Source organism: Macrotis lagotis, chromosome X, assembly GCF_037893015.1.
Source record: "Macrotis lagotis isolate mMagLag1 chromosome X, bilby.v1.9.chrom.fasta, whole genome shotgun sequence".
Lineage (NCBI taxonomy): Eukaryota > Metazoa > Chordata > Mammalia > Peramelemorphia > Peramelidae > Macrotis > Macrotis lagotis.
In genome coordinates this window covers 326,318,585-326,335,298 of record NC_133666.1, presented here as the reverse complement: position 1 = coordinate 326,335,298, position 16,714 = coordinate 326,318,585, and the positions used below count along the sequence as shown (strand labels likewise).

At 36.1% G+C, this 16,714-nt stretch overlaps 1 protein-coding gene and 1 long non-coding RNA gene across 11 annotated transcripts in view; one reads left to right on the top strand and one right to left on the bottom strand.

Moving 5' to 3' along the window:
• Positions 1 to 16,714, top strand: part of FHOD3 (formin homology 2 domain containing 3) — a 740,814-nt gene that overhangs the window by 700,523 nt on the left and 23,577 nt on the right. For 6 of the 9 annotated variants that reach the window (XM_074203815.1, XM_074203818.1, XM_074203816.1 and 3 more), the window contains 3 exons: positions 678 to 870; positions 9,845 to 9,868; positions 13,690 to 13,861. In XM_074203815.1, the coding sequence (XP_074059916.1) occupies positions 678 to 870; positions 9,845 to 9,868; positions 13,690 to 13,861 (389 nt within the window). The remainder of the gene's footprint in view (positions 1 to 677; positions 871 to 9,844; positions 9,869 to 13,689; positions 13,862 to 16,714) is intronic. The other 3 variants (XM_074203820.1, XM_074203819.1, XM_074203813.1) reach the window with 1 other exon arrangement.
• The window catches only part of LOC141500566 (uncharacterized), a 27,359-nt gene continuing 12,115 nt past the window's right edge, over positions 1,471 to 16,714 (bottom strand). Inside the window, exons 1-3 of one of the 2 annotated variants that reach the window (XR_012471969.1) lie at positions 6,879 to 6,992; positions 6,150 to 6,280; positions 1,471 to 2,101 (exon numbers count right to left, since the gene is read on the bottom strand). This is a non-coding gene — a long non-coding RNA (uncharacterized LOC141500566). Of the gene's footprint in view, positions 2,102 to 6,149; positions 6,281 to 6,878; positions 6,993 to 16,714 lie in introns of those variants that run through there. The other variant, XR_012471968.1, reaches the window with a different exon arrangement.

Here is a 16,714-nt window from a genome sequence, read left to right as displayed (position 1 = left end):
TCAGACAATGTCTTCACTTGTCACTGATGCTTGTAGTTCAAGTTGAGAGTCATATTTAAGTTAAATTATTTCCTTTCATAGCTGTCTTTCCCCCCTGAACCTTGTTGATCCTTAATTTCAATAGATATTTCATTTAGATGTATGTTTTATTTTAAAGTAGAAGACATGGTATTGACTAAGATTGTAAACAAGGCATATGAAATTATTTGACCATTTTACAGACCTCTGTAAAGCAGAAATTCTTTCCTTCTTGTTGTCTCTGAGGTGGCACAGAAAACTTAAATGTCCTCTAAAATTTCCCTTAGTTTAAATTCTTTTAAAATGGTTTAAGATAAATGACACCTACATGTTTTCATTGTCAAATTTTTCATTTTTAATCAGAATTGATGCTATAATATAGCAAATGAGATTCTGAAAAATCATCATCATAAGCCTGAGAAAGTGAGCTGGATTTATCAGTTTTTAGCCTTTTGTTTTTAATAACATCATGTTAGTTGATTTTTCATTAATTGAAACATCTATAATAGCAAAAAAAATTGCTAACTGAAGAATGCATTGGGCAAGGAAAAGGGGAAAAGAATGGGCTGGATTTCTTTTTACTGGGAATTTTTAAAAAAAGTAAATCATTTTTTCTTAAAAAAGAAAATAGCTGCCTTTTTCTTTTTTACAAATTACAGATTCCACTCTTTCTTACTGTTTATGGGCCACCCCCCTTATGCCATCCGTGATGTGAACATTAATAAGTTCTGTAGAATCATCAGCGAGTTTGCTCTGGAATATCGCACTACCCGTGAGCGGGCCTTACAGCAGAAACAGAAGCGGGCAAACCACAGAGAGAGGAACAAGACCCGAGGGAAAATGATCACTGATGTAAGTGCCAAGAAATCAGCCTCTTGCCAAAATTTGCTTTTGAGTAAAATAAATAAACACAGCTCTCTCAATGCCAAACACAGGAGCCTCGCTCCGACTTTTGGATTTGAGAGCTTTACCTTAAACCAATATTTATAATAAGATCCTTTGAGTAACTAAGCTCCTTCCAAAGTCCAAGTCTACATTCTTGTTCCTATCCCCATCTCTACTCCTCACTTGAGGTTGCTCTCCATAGTGAATCATCTTAGGGCAAAGTTTTTAGTGGGTTAAGACTGATTCCTTTAAGACCATATTCAAAAGATGTAGAATCATGAAATGTTTGTAATCATGTTGAGCGATTCCATGATCTTTTCTACATCAGTTTTTTATGTCAGTCTATTTGAATTAAATAATTAAAAAATATGTAAAGTTTGCAAAAATTAAAGTGCTATACAAATGTTTTTATTGTTCTTATCATTATTATTATTATTAATATCATTAATGTGCCTGGCCAGGACCAGCTATGAGGAATAAATTTAAAGGAAATGTCAGATCATAAAATAAATGAAGATGGAAATGGCATGGATAAACCAAGATAAATTGCTTGGTATAGGGATTGGATACTGTAACAAACTTGGACTTCTGTAATCAAGCAAATAGACATCCTGGACCAGTCATTTGAGCAACAAAATTATATGTTTCATTTATTTTGGTTGTTGGGATAACAAGTTGAGCTTGACTCTGCAGGCCACACAATGAAATCTAGAAAATTGGAAGGGACTTTGGAGTCCATCAGACTCACAGCCAAAGTAGAAATCCCCTCCTACAACATCCCAGAGAGAGAGTCATTTAGCTTCTGCTTAAATATTCCCAGTGACTTTGCCAAATGATCTATGAGACAATTTTTGATTCCTTTAGCAGCTCTGAGGTGGTAGGTATAGACTAATATATCTGGGAAAGATTTTTCCTAGGTGGTGAGATATGAGCTGAGCATTAAAGGATAGTTAGGATATGTTAAGAACAAGGAAAATATCAAGGTTCCTCACTTCAATGCTTTTATAAAGTTGTGTTTGCTTCTGCAATTTCCCAACCATCTCATTCCATAAACAATTAAGTCAACTCAAAATACTTCCTAAAATGATCCAGTTTCTGAATGGAAATGCACATTGGAGAACTGATCTTAGAGGTGCTGTTAATTTTCTGTTTGGTTTTGTGTGGGCTTCTTCTTCCTCTTGTCTCTTAGCTTCCTCTTCTGTAAAATAAGGGAATTATACTTCATTATACATCATTATACATCAATCCCTTCTAGCTTCAAGGGGCTACAATTTTTTACAAATTTCTGAGTCCCTGAGAACAAATTTGTATTATTTAATATACCTAAATGGACCTCTAGGGTCCATTGAAGGCATTTTAATAATAATAATAAGAAGAAAAAATGTTACTTAATATTCTCTATTTAAGAAGTCAGAGAAGTGAAAGATTATATTACAGAGAGATTTCCATCTGAAATGATCAACTAGATATTTCTAGAGAATACAGTACACTTTGGTTTAAAACCATCATTGCTTTTAATTTTTTTTCTTTATTTGAAGTTTAGATGGATCTACTTTGTATAAATAGAGCTCTGAGGGGCTGATACTTTTCCAGCCCTCCAGCGGTTCACATCTGAAGTATCCACTCTGTCTCTGTGCTTAATCACATGTGAGCTCATCTCTCTTCTACTTCTGACACCAGAAGCTTATGATCCAATATTGTCACATTTTCCATCTCCTAGGTCAACAGAGGACATTAGCTATTGTAGTGTATAGTAAAGAACGTTGCATCAGGAAACAGAGGACCTGGGTTCAAAATCCTGACTCTTCTTTCTGTCTGATCTTGGTTTAGTAATTTCATCTTTTGTAGTCTTAGTTTCTTCATTTGTCAAATAAGGAGAATGAAATAGATAACTTTTAAGATGATTCTAGATTCTTTAATCCCATGCTATTATTTTTGTAAAGCTTTATTAAAAGTAAATTTTGATCAGAATTGTTCCCTCAAATTCAGGATGTAGAATGTGTCAAATGACTATCAGGACATCTCAGCAAGTCATATCTAGCTCTGGTAAGAGGGCAACAGACTGCATGGTCATTTCAGAGATAGCAAAATGTTGCAGTAGATAGAGCATTGGATGAATTCAGGGAACTGAATTCAAATCCATACACTTCCTAGCTGTGTGACCCTCAACAAGTCACTCAACCTGTGTCTGCCTCATTTTTCTCATCTGTAGAGTGGGGACAATAATAGTATCTACTTTATAGGGTTGTGAGGATCAAATGACATAATATTTTTAAAGCACTCTTAACCCTTAAAGCACTAGCCATCATTTTTATCATTTTGGTGGTAAAGTCTTCAGTGAAAATTTAAGAAATATTCTACCTGCTAGAAGATTACTGACTTCACTTGGTCCACCCTCTGTGATGATTACTAACTTCATTTGGTCAATTAATATTTATTTTTCTAATATTTGTATTTAAAAACATAGAACCTGAGGAAATTTTGTGTCCCCATATATTTTTGGTACTTGTGATCAATTAGGTAAAAAGAGAATAAAGGACATTTATTTTTATTTTTTTCCTTGTATTTTTATAATTCTAGGCATAAGCAAATGGTTAACCACTTGAGGTCATTTTAGTAGACTGGTAAAATCATAAATTGTCAGACCTGAAGGGGACCACAGAGTTCATCTGGTGTAGTGGTCTCAGAGCACTAGATTGATTCCAAGTTTTTAGCATCCTACCTGTTTTCATTTCTGCTTCTCCTCACAAAGACTCTCTAATTCAGTGAGTTATTCCCCTAAACAAACAAAATTCCGTATAATATGCCTGAAGGAAGGGGGGAGAGGAAGGAGGATTCTGATACATGATCACTCCTTCATTTTGTAGAAGTGGAAATTGAGGCCTAGAGAAATGACCCACCTAAGATTATACCGCTAGTGATTGATAAAACTAAGGGGGAAGAAAAACGTTTCTTATATATCATGGTCAGATCCTCAGCTTATAGCCATATCCATTACTTCAAAGCATCTTTCCTGGAAAAGCCCCAATTAACCTCATTCAAGAAAAGCAACTCAGCTAACCAGACAAATAAAATTGGCCTTTCTATCTGCCAAAGGTATGTTTATCTGATCCCTTTCCTTATCTCCAAGTAGCTGCACCTTTCCCACTTTTAAGGGCCATTGGGCAGACCCAACTGTAGTTCACTGTACCTTAAAAGATGTCAAAGGTTATTATTTCTTTCTATTGGAAAGATATACAATCCTGAATTATCCTAAAAATCTCCAATAGTGAATAATAATGCTCTTTGGTACAGAGCCACTAAAACCTTCTGTGACTATGGCTAAGTCGTTTAACCTTTCTTGACCTTTCTTTCATCACCCATAAAACAACTGGACTGGACCAGCTTATATCTGTGGTCCTTTCCAGGTCAAACATTCTGTGATCCATGATCTATGATTGGTATCAACCATAAAACTCAGCATCATCCTGAGAAAACAAGTAATTGGACATTAGTGAATGATTCCCATAGACAGAGAGGAAAAACATTTTTCAGATAGCAGCTTTTATTGGAGCTGGTGAAATTCAGTGCTCAGAATTTCATTTCTAAATCAACAGACCGACATCTTCATCTCTAGCTCTTTGCAGTTCTAGGACTCCCCCTGGATGCCAAGGCCAAACTAGTTTTTCAGGAATCCCCAGAGAGAACTCAAGCTTCCAAGCCCCATTCAACCCATAGCAACCCACTATAGGTGCTTGGATGCCTAACTTGCATGGTGGCCATGACTGGTTTTCCATTTGGCACCTTTTGGCTTCAGGATCTAAAGGATGATAGCATCCTCTACCTGAGGACACAAAAACACAAAGCCAAACTGAGATCAGATGGGAAACCCCTTGCCCAAGTTTCATCTCAAGGGAAATGAAAAAATAGAAGGCTGCCTTCAATGTTGACCAACACATAAATAAGCCAAATAACTAAGCCAAACTGAGGCACAGGAAATCAGAAGTGATAGAGAATTGTGGCAATGTAATAATATAATAAAAACAATAACAATGTTTCCATAGTGTTTGCTAGGTGCCAGATACTGTGCCACAGGCTTTGCAATCATTCTCTCATTTGATCCTCAGAACAACCTTGGGAGGGAGATGCTATTATTGTTCTCATTTAACAGGTAAGGGAAACTGAGGCAGGAAGACATGATTTGACTAGCCCAGCATCCATCACATAGCTAGTTATGTGTATGAGGCTGGATTTGAACTTGGATCATCCTGTTTTCAGATCACACTATGGACCCACCTCTCCCCCTAAATGACTGTAAAGTGTAAGCACTGCCAAGGGCTCTGTCGTGGGTTCTGTGACTTGTATCTGTCTTCTGAAGTTTGGCCTAGTTTTGTTTATGGAGAGACTAGGAGAAGTAGAACCTGGGTCTTCCTTACTCCAGGCCCAGAACTCTCTTCACTGTGCCACAACAGACCAAATGTGGAAAACATTTTTAAAAAGCATCTATTATATTTTTGCAAATGCTGTTAAAGCATTCTTCTTTACCATGTACCTAAAAGAAGAAAATGATTAATTTTCTGAATCTCCCTTTTTCAGATTAGAAAAACAAGAGGACATTTCTAAAATTTTTGTTTATATTGTATTAAATATATTTTATACTGTAGCCTATAATTTCATGCTAAATTATGTTATATTCTATACTCTATATAATTAAAGTATTGACAAGTATGGATGCTTCTGGGAGGTCGGTATAGGGGATGTCCAGAGTCCAGTCAATCCATCATTTTTTGAAAGCAGGAAAACCAGCCTTCCTGCTTATATGGGGAAAAAAGGCATCCCTCAGGTCTTTTCCTCGCTCCAGTCTTCATTCACATAGCCATATTGCCATCTACTGGTACTTTTGAATATTGCCTTTAAAGGATTTTTAAGGGAATTGGTGCCGCATTTCACTTGGGTCTTCCTAACTGGGAATCCCAGAATCTCAGATTAGTGAGTTGGAAACCAAAACCCCACCGCCTAAGATAGCTCTAGCAGTTTTATAATAATTTTTCTTGTTGAAAGATCAAACTTAAATTTTCCTTTGGGAAACTTGTAAAAAAAATATTCCCCCCCACTTAGATGTTAAGACAATTCTTAAAATTTTTTAAGTTATGAGTTCCAAATTCTATCCCTCCTTCCCTCCCTCTCTCCCCTCTGCTCTCCCTGAAACAACAAGCATCTGAGACTAAGCAGAGCAAATCCCCCTCTATGTGATACCCTTTACTCACCTCCATGTTTCTGCTAAGTCTATTCATTTTTAGTTCCTTCAACCTGTCTTCAAATATCTTCTCAAGATCCTTTATTATCTTAATTACTCTCCTCTGAATAGTATAGATGTCCTAAAAGGTGACATCTAGAACTGAATGAAAAATGTCAGTTGTGGTGTAGAGTACAGCAGAACTGTCACCTATACTATGCCTCTCTTAATGCTGTCACAGATTGTATTAGTTTTCCTGACTGTCATGTAATCCTATTGATTCATATTGAACTTGCTGGCCATAAAACTTCAAGATATTTTCCAGATGACCTACTATCTAAATCATACCTCTGCTGTCTTCTATTTTTAATGTTGATTTTTTTAATCTAAGTATACAATTTTACATTTAACCTATTGAACTTTATCCAATTAAATTTGACCCAGTAATCTAGATTATCTCAAGATATTTTTGAATGCTCTCTCATAATGTATTAACTATCCTTCCTATGTTTGGAGTATCAGAAATTTTGATATGTGTGCTAGTTATGCCTTTATTCAATTCAATAATAAAATATTAAACAGGACCAATCACAGATACCTAAGGCATCCCAGTGGAAACTTCCTAACAAGCCAATTACTTTTTATTGAGTCATTTAACCAGTTCTAGATTCATCTATTAGTACTATCATAAATTCTCTTTCAAGGGATCTAGCCCCATTCTGTTAAAGGAATTGAAGAGGGGAAAGAAAAAGAAACTCACCCTGCTTTCTATTTGAGAAGATATGATTTATTTCTATGAAACAAAGACTAACAAAAAAGATTTTATTACTGCAGATGAATCTGAAAAAAATCAATCAAAAAGTTACACAGGATTAGAAAGGATCTCCAAGGTTCAGTAGTATGAGCATATCTAAACAGGAATCCTGTCTACAACATTCAAGACAAGTGGTCATCTACACTGCTTGTGGGGACCACCACTGGCAAGGATCTCATCACTTCTGTAGCCCATCATTTTTTAGAATAGTTCAAATTGATAGGAAGTTTTCCTTATTTTGAACTGAAATTTCCTCTTCTGCATCTACTACTATTCCCTCCAGAGCAGAGGTTAGCTTGTCTGATGCAACCTTTGGACCTATTACCAGAGTTTTTATTAAATCCACACAATGCATAGGATTACAAAGGAAATCAGTTATACTTAAATACAGTTAAAATATTTTTAAAACAGAGTCATGGACCTCAGGATAAGAGTTCTGCTCTAAAAAGAAAAATCTCACCCTTATCTTCATCTCTTCAGTTCCTGAAGAAAGTCATCCTATATTCCCTAAAACTATCATCCCAGCTAGGTGGCATAGTGGATAAAGCACTGGCCCTGGAGTCAGGAGTACCTGAGTTAAAATCCAACCTCAGACACTTAATAATTATTTAGCTGTGTGGCCTTGGGCAAGCCTTTTAACCCCATTTGCCTTTCAAAAAATCTAAAAACAAAAACTCCCAACTATCATCCTTTGGCTAAGCTTCCTCATTTCTATCACCTTTTCTTCAAAAGACCTGACCTTATAGTCCTCCTATCATCCTCTGGATGTTTGACAACTTGTCAGGGTTCTTCCTAAAGTATTATACCTAGAAGGGTTATAGCTCTGTAGCTGTAGTCTGAATTCACTTTAGTTCATTATAATACTCATTGAATCCTGTGAAAGACATTGTGCAAGAGACTAACGGAGATACAAAGATGACTAGGATACTGTTCTGCCTTCAAGGTTCTTAGAATATGGTAAAACATGTCAGCAAATAAATGCAATAACAAAGATGGATGTTGTAACTAATGGGAAAGAGGCTCCACATTCCAATCCATATTCCACTTAACTGTCAAATTGATCTTCCTAAATAGCTAGTCTAGCTTTACCCCACCCACCCTCAATTCAGCCAACCCCAGGGGCCTCCCCTACTACCTCCAGGACAAAATATTCCATTTGACTTTTAAAGTCTTCTATAATCTGATTCTTTCCTAACATTCCAGTCTTGTTACATATTACGTCCCCAATTCCACCATGTACTCTATGACTTCCTTGTTCCTTGGGCTAGATCCTTCATCTCCTGATTCCTGGCATTTTCAATAACTGTCCCTCCTGGCTGGAACTCTTTCTTTCCCTAACTCATCTCTACTTCCTGGCTTCCTTCAAATATCAGTTAAAGCCCCTTCTTCTATCAGAAGTCTTTCCCAACTAGCCTTAATGCTAGTACCTTCTCTCTGATGGTTATCTCCATTTTGTTTTATACACACACACACACACACACACACACACACACACACACACACACAGAGTTGTTTTCTGGTTGTCTCCCTCATTAGACTGTAAGATCCTTGAGAGCATGGACTGATTTTACCTTTGTTTGTAACTAGCTTATAGTTTAGTGTCTAGCTTATAGCTGTGTCATTTCAATCACATCTGACTTTTTCTGACCCCATTTTGGGGTTCTCTTATAGCAGGAATACTGCAGTCATTTGCCATTTCCTTCTCCAACACATTTTACAGATAATGACTTGCCTAGGGTCACAGTAAGTGTCTAAGGTTGGGATTGAATTTAGGAAGAGTCTTTCTGATTCTAAGCCCATTCCTAGTCATTGTAGCAACTAATAAATACTAGTTGACAGACTGGAAAGAAAATACTATGGCAGAACAGATCAGGAAGAAATTACCTATAACTTGGGTGATAATGGCTAAAGCATCATTAGAGGCATTGTTGAGGGCAAGGAGGTAGACCAAGGATTTGGAGAAGTGACTTGTCCAAGATCATACAACTAGTTATTTCTTAGCCAGAACTTGAATCTAGCTTGTCTAAGTCTTTTTGTTTTAGGTCCAAGGCTCTTTCCATTACCTCATGTTTCAGTATCTACCAGAAATAAACTTAGTAACATTAATAAACCCAAGCTTATTAAATCACCAGTACAACTAAATTCTAAATAAAACTAAAAAAATTCCAAAATAGGAAAATTTTAATAGTTTGCTTTAATGTCCCCTAACATTTTGGTGTCCTTTTAAAATAACACCCAACAACAGAGCCAGGACAAGTGAAGAGTTGAATAAACCCCACGGGACATATGTTGCTATTTTCAACCATATTACAGTTTATGCTTCCAAAAGAAGTTTATTTCTCAATGAAATTAGACCACACAGTCAGAAGTCTGAGCAGTAAAACATTTCATGGGCATATTTTAGACAAGAAAACAGTTAAAATTCTTTATTAAGGTGAGAAGAAAAGCTAATACATGGGCAATATTAAAATAATTCAGTCAACAGTTAATATATTTATTATGTCCTACTATATGCAAAAGACTGTTATTCCATAAAGTAGAACATGGGGTCAAAACAAAATAAAATTTTAAATGTCAATATATATAAAGTTCTGCATTTGTACCAAAAAAAAAAAAAAAAAACCAAGCCTGCACGATTCTACAGTGTGTAAGAGCTTACCTTGGAAGCTATTTTGTGAAAAAGATCTTGAGGGATTTAATTGGCTATATGAGCCAGAAATTCACAGCAGAAGTTATGAATAGGTAAAGTCATTTTCAGTAGCATGAGTAGAAATTTTTACTGAGCTTATTTTATGTTAACTGAGCTGATTTGGGATTTGAGTGTAATGTCAAGAATTCTAAGAATATGTTTGCTGTTATACCTGCTAAGAATCCTTTCTATTTTCTGTGTATTATTTGTCCCTTTCTGATAGACTGATGAAGATGATGAAGTTGAGGTATGTTTACTTAAAAAGTTTGCAATGATACTTTTACCTCTTTCCTGTGTGCTGTGAAGTCTATTCCTAACATTAGCAGTGTGAAGTGTTTGGTATTTGAAACTTACAATCTTGAAACCATATACTTGGACTTTTCGGTTTGTTTTACCATTAACAGCCTTTTATGGAACTGGGGGTAAGGGTAGGATGCATTGTTCTCTTTCATTCAACCATGAAGCAGAATTTTCAGGAATTTCAGGCAGAATACTATTATATTTTCCTTGTCACTCGAAGTGAAATCAGAAAAAATGCTCTTATGTCCCTGAGGGATAGCCCAGCTCTTTTTGGTGAAATAAGGTTCTAAGATTTGGATTTTGATTTTTAAACATTCTTGAACATGAAATATTAGCAGGAATATGGAAAAAAAACCTCTTTCTGACTCTCCTACTTTGTTTCTTGAAACTTAAATTGCATGGCAGCTAGGTGGAGCAGTGGATAGAACACCAGCCCTGGAGTTAGGCAGACCTGAGTTCAAATCCAAACTCAGATACTTAATAATTACCTATGTGACTTTGGGAAAGTCATATCCTCATTGCCTTGCAAAAACATAAATAAAAATAGAAAACCTGAGAAACTTAAATTACCTGATGCATTAATCAAACCTAGTAATAAAAAATGGCAATAGAATAAGGTGAGGATGGCAGGAGGAGGAGTTATCACTGGAAAATTTAAATGACAACCATCTAGCCTTTAGGGAATTTTTATTGAGCTAAAACTTTTGTAGAATAACTTATAAACTGTCTAACTGCCATAGCTAGGACTGGTTCTGTAGAATGCAAACCACTGGGTGAAAAGGAAAAAAAAAAGTCAAGTAATAGAAATGATATGTTTCCCACCAAAAATCTAGATATTGGAATTTTTCAGGATTTATCTTTTGGCATCATGGAGTCACTACATGACATAGTACATAAAGTACTAGCTTGCTTCCTTTAAAATGCTACTATGATTGGCCTAGAATTTATGGTTCCTAGAACAAAAGACTCCATGGTTCCTAGAACAAAAGATCAATTTGCATGTCTTTTTACAGATGATTGTTAAAACTACTAAATGCCTGTCACTACCAGAAGTAGTAGGTGTTGTCTCACTGTTTCAGCATGAGTTTACATGTAATATGAAATGTATATATCTTTCCACAGATGTTATTCTTTGCCCATCATTACCTCCAGGTTAAATTCCTTTTCCAAATTATGAACTGGTACATATGACTATAATCACATCATACTAGGAGGTTGGGGGTTGGAAGGGGAGGCACTGCACCTCACTACATATATTTGGAAACTTATGGATATTTTCATTTTCCCTTGTACCCTGGATAGTTAATATAAGACATAATCTCAGGTGCAGCTACTAAGTCCCCATAGTTTTAGAGCAGTGTGGCATCCCTTCCTAATGTATTAGACTCCAACAATTAAGCCAATGTTAATGGTACTTCTTTATTAGGAGAGAATATATCTTAAATCAGTTTGTAAAAATAGAATCCCTGAAAGTTTTTACATTTTTATTCATATTTCCTTTAAGAGACTCTCTGTCTCTCCCAGAATGGTAGTACACTGCTCACTCATGGAATGATCCCTTTATGAGAACTTTGATCTGCTCTATTTCTACCCTGAAGCAGTTTCCCCTCCTTAGGAAGCAAAAGGGATTTATACTCATATGTGCTACCACACCCAGTTATCTATGTACATTCTTACTAGAAGCAAAGTGTTTGGCTAAATGGAATAGAAACCCAATGAATAAAAAAATCAGCTATTCCCCAAACAGCTCATTTTTCATTGTGTCAATAATTTAATCAATAAGATTTCCATCCATCCATTCATTTATTCAATAAACATTTATTAAGTACCTATCAAACACTCCTAAGGGGGGAGATCAGTATGCTAAGCAAAGGGGAGACATAAAGTCCATGTGAGAACTAATCCCTGTTCCCAGTGGAGATAAGACAAAACACAAATAATCATAATCTGAACATTTATGCATCTGTGATCAGTTTATTCATGTTCATTCACTGGTGATCAATCAGATCAACTATTTACTGCCTTGTTGATTGCATAAATGATTAGATGTTATTGTAGGGTTTTTTAATGGCCTTCCTGGCAAGAAAATGGAACCCCTTTTCAGGAATGCTGTCTGCCAAATTCAAATCTAAATTCACTAACTTGAATTTAAACTCTGCTTCTATCATAAATTGCTTGTGTGACCCTGGACAGTTCTCTAAAACTACAAAAATGCCTAGAAGGGTTAATAAGACCCTAATCAGAAAGAAGTGCCTTATCCTAGAACTCCCTATACCATTGAAATGGGCGGCTAGGTGGCACAGTGGATAAAGCACCGGCCCTGGAGTCAGGAGTACCTGAGTTCAAATATGGCCTCAGACACTTAATAATTACCTAGCTGTGTGGCCTTGGGCAAGCCACTTAACCCTATTTGCCTTGCAAAAACCTAAAAAAAAAAATAGAAGTCTAAGCCTAGACCCCACTCCTTATAGCAATGTCACTTTTCTTCTTAATAGAAAGTCTGTTAAGCTATGTTACACAAAAGATTATCTCTGTAAAATTAGTGCTCCTTTCTTTTCTAGTAGTCCTGGCCTTGATGAGTCACTTTATCCTTCTTGGTCTCAATTACCTAATGTGTAAAAATATGAGGTTTAAGCTAGTTTTCAGCTCCAAATTCTTAGCTTCACTAAAAAATGCTGTTATAAAGGCTTGTGAATTTGCTACAGCAAACTTGTTCTACTTTTGCTGGCACTTAATACACCAAAATAAGGCTCAATATATTTAATTGACTGCTTGATAAGACATATTTTATTATTCTGAGAGGATTCTGGGATAAATACATTTGATTGATTTTTAAGTTCCACCGAAAGATAACCATCTCCAGCAGGATCTGATTAAGAGAGCTCACAAAGGATATTGACATAAAATCAACTAAAGTTGATGGATTTGTTGGCCTCAACAACTGGGCCAGATGCTCTATAGGAAACAAGTACACAAAGAAATAGAAGACATCAAGGAATGGGCAGTTTCCAAAGGGAGACACTATACAGATACATGAAGATTTAAGGAATGGTTGCAAAGAAACATGAGTTAATAATGTAACTGTGAAGTAACAAGGCTGGTCAGTTATACAAAGATAGATAATAGATAGATAGATAGATAGATAGATAGATAGATAGATAGATAGATAGATAGATAGATAGATATAGATAGATAGATAGATAGATAGATAGATAGATAGATAGATGGATGGATGAAATAAATTGAGAAAGAAAAAAGGAAGGAAGGAAGCCAGTCCTAATGGTCAAGTAGAATCCAAGACATCAAAAATTTTCCATTGTTCTAATATTGTAAGTTAAAGAGAGAGTGCCAGCCTCCAATGGGGGTTGAAGCTTATTCTTCAAGAAGTTCCCCAACTAGTAAACCACAGGTTCAGTCCCTATCCTGTCCCCCAAAACAAGATCTTTCTTTTGACGAACAGGAGAGACAGTTCTCTCTTACAACCAAGCTTGTTGTCGCACAAATGTTTTCATAAAATGAGATAATATTTGTATAACTATGTAAATGCTATTATTGTTTTTACTATAACTTTAAACAGATAAACAGACAAAAGCCAATGTAAACTGCATTAATAGTTGGACCTGCATAGGCAGCAATGCACCCCCAACAGTTTTCAGTTAGCTTTTTTTTTTAACTGAATTCAGTTATGGATTTCTTTTACCATCTTGAACAGAATTCAGCTGTTTCAGAAAGGTCACACATATCCTGTCTCTGATTGCCTTTTTACAGACCGGAAAATTCTCCAGCAGTTCTACTCCCTCCCAGAGCCAACCACAAGGACTGGAATATGCAGAAGATGCAGCTGAACATGAGAATATGAAGGCTGTGCTGAAAACCTCCACCATTGGCGATGAAGGCACCTCAGCATTGGGTGTAAGGACACGGAGCCGAGCCAGTAGAGGTAATTTGCCACCTCTTTCCTTATCAGGCTCTCTTCATAATGCAAATTTCAATGGTATTGGCTCACAGAAACCCTCATCTAGGGATCCCAACCTGGAGTCTTCTAACTTGGTTTAAATGTATTTCAGTCTAATTGGTTTTCTATGTAATCCTGTGCATTTGGCTTTATGCACTTGAGCATTACTCTGAAGAGTAAGTCGTTTGACTTCACAGTCTGCCAAAAGGGTCCGTGACATGGAAAATGTTAAAGGCCCCCAGCATAATAAGAAACTTTCAAGTTTAATCTCACTTTAAAAAATAGAGATTATAAATGACTTGTTTAAGATCAAGCTATAAAACAACTTGGAAAGCAAAAAATTCTACACTGAAGTATTATCATGATTAATTGACAACATAAGAGACATAAGTATTATCTTCATATATAGACAAAGATAAACTTGTATCATTACCATTATAAGACAAAATAAATTCTGAGCAAAACAAAACCATCTCTATCTTTTGGCTCTGGATTTTGTATCTTTTTTTTATTTCTCCCCCAGAGCACACTACCTCCTAACAATGCCAGTAAATGTGAAGTACTCCTTCCAGTCAATTTGAGAATTTGGGAATAGAATTTACTCACCAAGGAGTTTCTATACTAGTGGACTCTCTTTTTTATTTATTTTTTATTTTTAACGTTTTTTTCAATTACATGGAAAGATAATTTTCAACATTCTTCATCTCTTTGTGAGCTTTTGAGTTCTACATTTTTCTACCATCATTCCTTTTCTCACCTGTACCCAAGACAGCCAGTAAATCTGATACAGATTCTGCACAGTCATGTTTAATTTACTATCATTCATGTTATGAAAGAAGAATCAGATATTAAAAAGGGAAAAAACATAAAGTTTTTTTTGCAAGGCAAATGGTGTTAAGTGGCTTGCCCAAGGCCACATGGCTAGGTAATTTTTAAGTGTCTGAGACCAGATTTGAACCCAGGTGCTCCTGACTCTGGGGCCAGTGCTTTATCCACTGCACCACCTAGCAGCCCCAAAACATAAAGTTTTAAAAAATACTTTGGTCTTCATTCAGACTCCATAGTTTTTCCTCTGGACGTGGATGACATTTTCCATTACAAGTCTTTTAGAATTGTCCTTCACTGAACTGCTAAGAGGAACTGAGTTCTTTATAGTTGATCGTTTCACAATGTTGCTATCAATATGTCCAATGTTCTCCATGTTTTGCTCACTTCACTCAGCATCAGTTCATGCAAGTCTTTCCAGGAATTTCAGAAGTCCTCTTAGTCATGATTTCTTACAGAACAATTGTATTGCATCTCATTCTTATACTATAATTTGTTCATCCATTGCCCAATTGATGGGCATCCCCTCAATTTCTAATACTTTGCCTTTAAAAAAGAGCTGCTATAAATATTTTTGTACACATGAGAATTTTCCCATAAATGAACTCTTGGGGATACATACCTAGTAGTGGTATTGCTGGATCAAAGGGTATGTTGAGTTTTATTGCTTAGTTGTACTTATTATTGCATAGTTGAACTTCCTCTCTTTAAAACCCAGATCATCCTTTTCATTGTAGCCCAAGCTACAATGATCTTTCCCTCCTCTGAACTTATAACAGTGATATAATTGCTGACATTTTTGAAGCTCCTTAAGGTTTACAAGTATTATCTGATTTAAGCCTCATAATAACCTAGTATTACTAAGAATTATTAGGTCTATTTTACAGATGAGTAAATTGGAACTCAGGTGATAAGATTTGACCACGTCCACATAGCTTAGTGATATCAGAGATAGGCTATGAATAATCCATGTCTTCATGACACCCAAGTCTAGCATTCTTTTCACCACTGCATCTTGTCTCTTACTGTACTGTCCATCCCACTTCCTGACACTTCAGGTGTGTTGCTTTGTGACATCTCTTGTATTGATTTTCAGCTTTCCATATGTGCATATTTTATCTTCACACAGATTTTAAATATGAGTGAAGAGAAAGGGAAGTAGACATGTGATTTCACATAATTACCCAATTCTAAGTGCTTTTGGAATCCCATAATAGAGAGATCTTCCTGGAAATGGCAAAGGAAATAACTATAGACTGTCTGGGTCAGAGAATGATTACACTAATTAGCCGCCAGCCTTAAACTACCAGTGCTGACACTTCAACATAGGGTTCCTGAGCCAGTCATATATTTGGTTCCTCAAATATTGCTGGTGGTAGTCTTATAACCCTAAAGATCCTCATGGATTAAATAAAGGAAATGATGATGTGGGGAGAACTTTCCTTGATAAGCTCCCAGTAGCCTAGTCGTTGACTGCCTGAAGAATGGGGATAATCATCTTGTAGTATCTTTTTGTACATAAAATTTATTTTCTAGTGTAATTGGAAGAGAGGAGAAATGTAACAGAAGGCTGATCAAGGAACAAAGCCAATGAAAAACCACCAAAGGACCTTCCCACAGAATTCCCCTGAAGAAAGAACTAGATTTCCAACCTTCTTTCTGCCCTTTCTGGCAGTCTGGCTCCTGGTTCATAAGAAAGGAGGCTTCATTGCTAACATTTTGATCTGACCCAGTCAAGTTTCATATGTTGTAGTCTTTAAAATAACAATAATGACCAATGATTACTAGGGCATGCATGTACTCAACTAGATGATTCTAACTAGGTGACTTGCCAGATAAAAACCTGCATTGAGTTTTTTGGTTGTTGGGTTTTTTAAAATCTCCTCATCTGGATTACTATTACTATTACTACTAGTTACTATTACAGTTTTTAAATTGATTCTCATGAAATATCCTCATGGCACAGGCCCAGTCATTAAACCTACTGCCCTCTCTTTGTCACAGCTCTGTGTC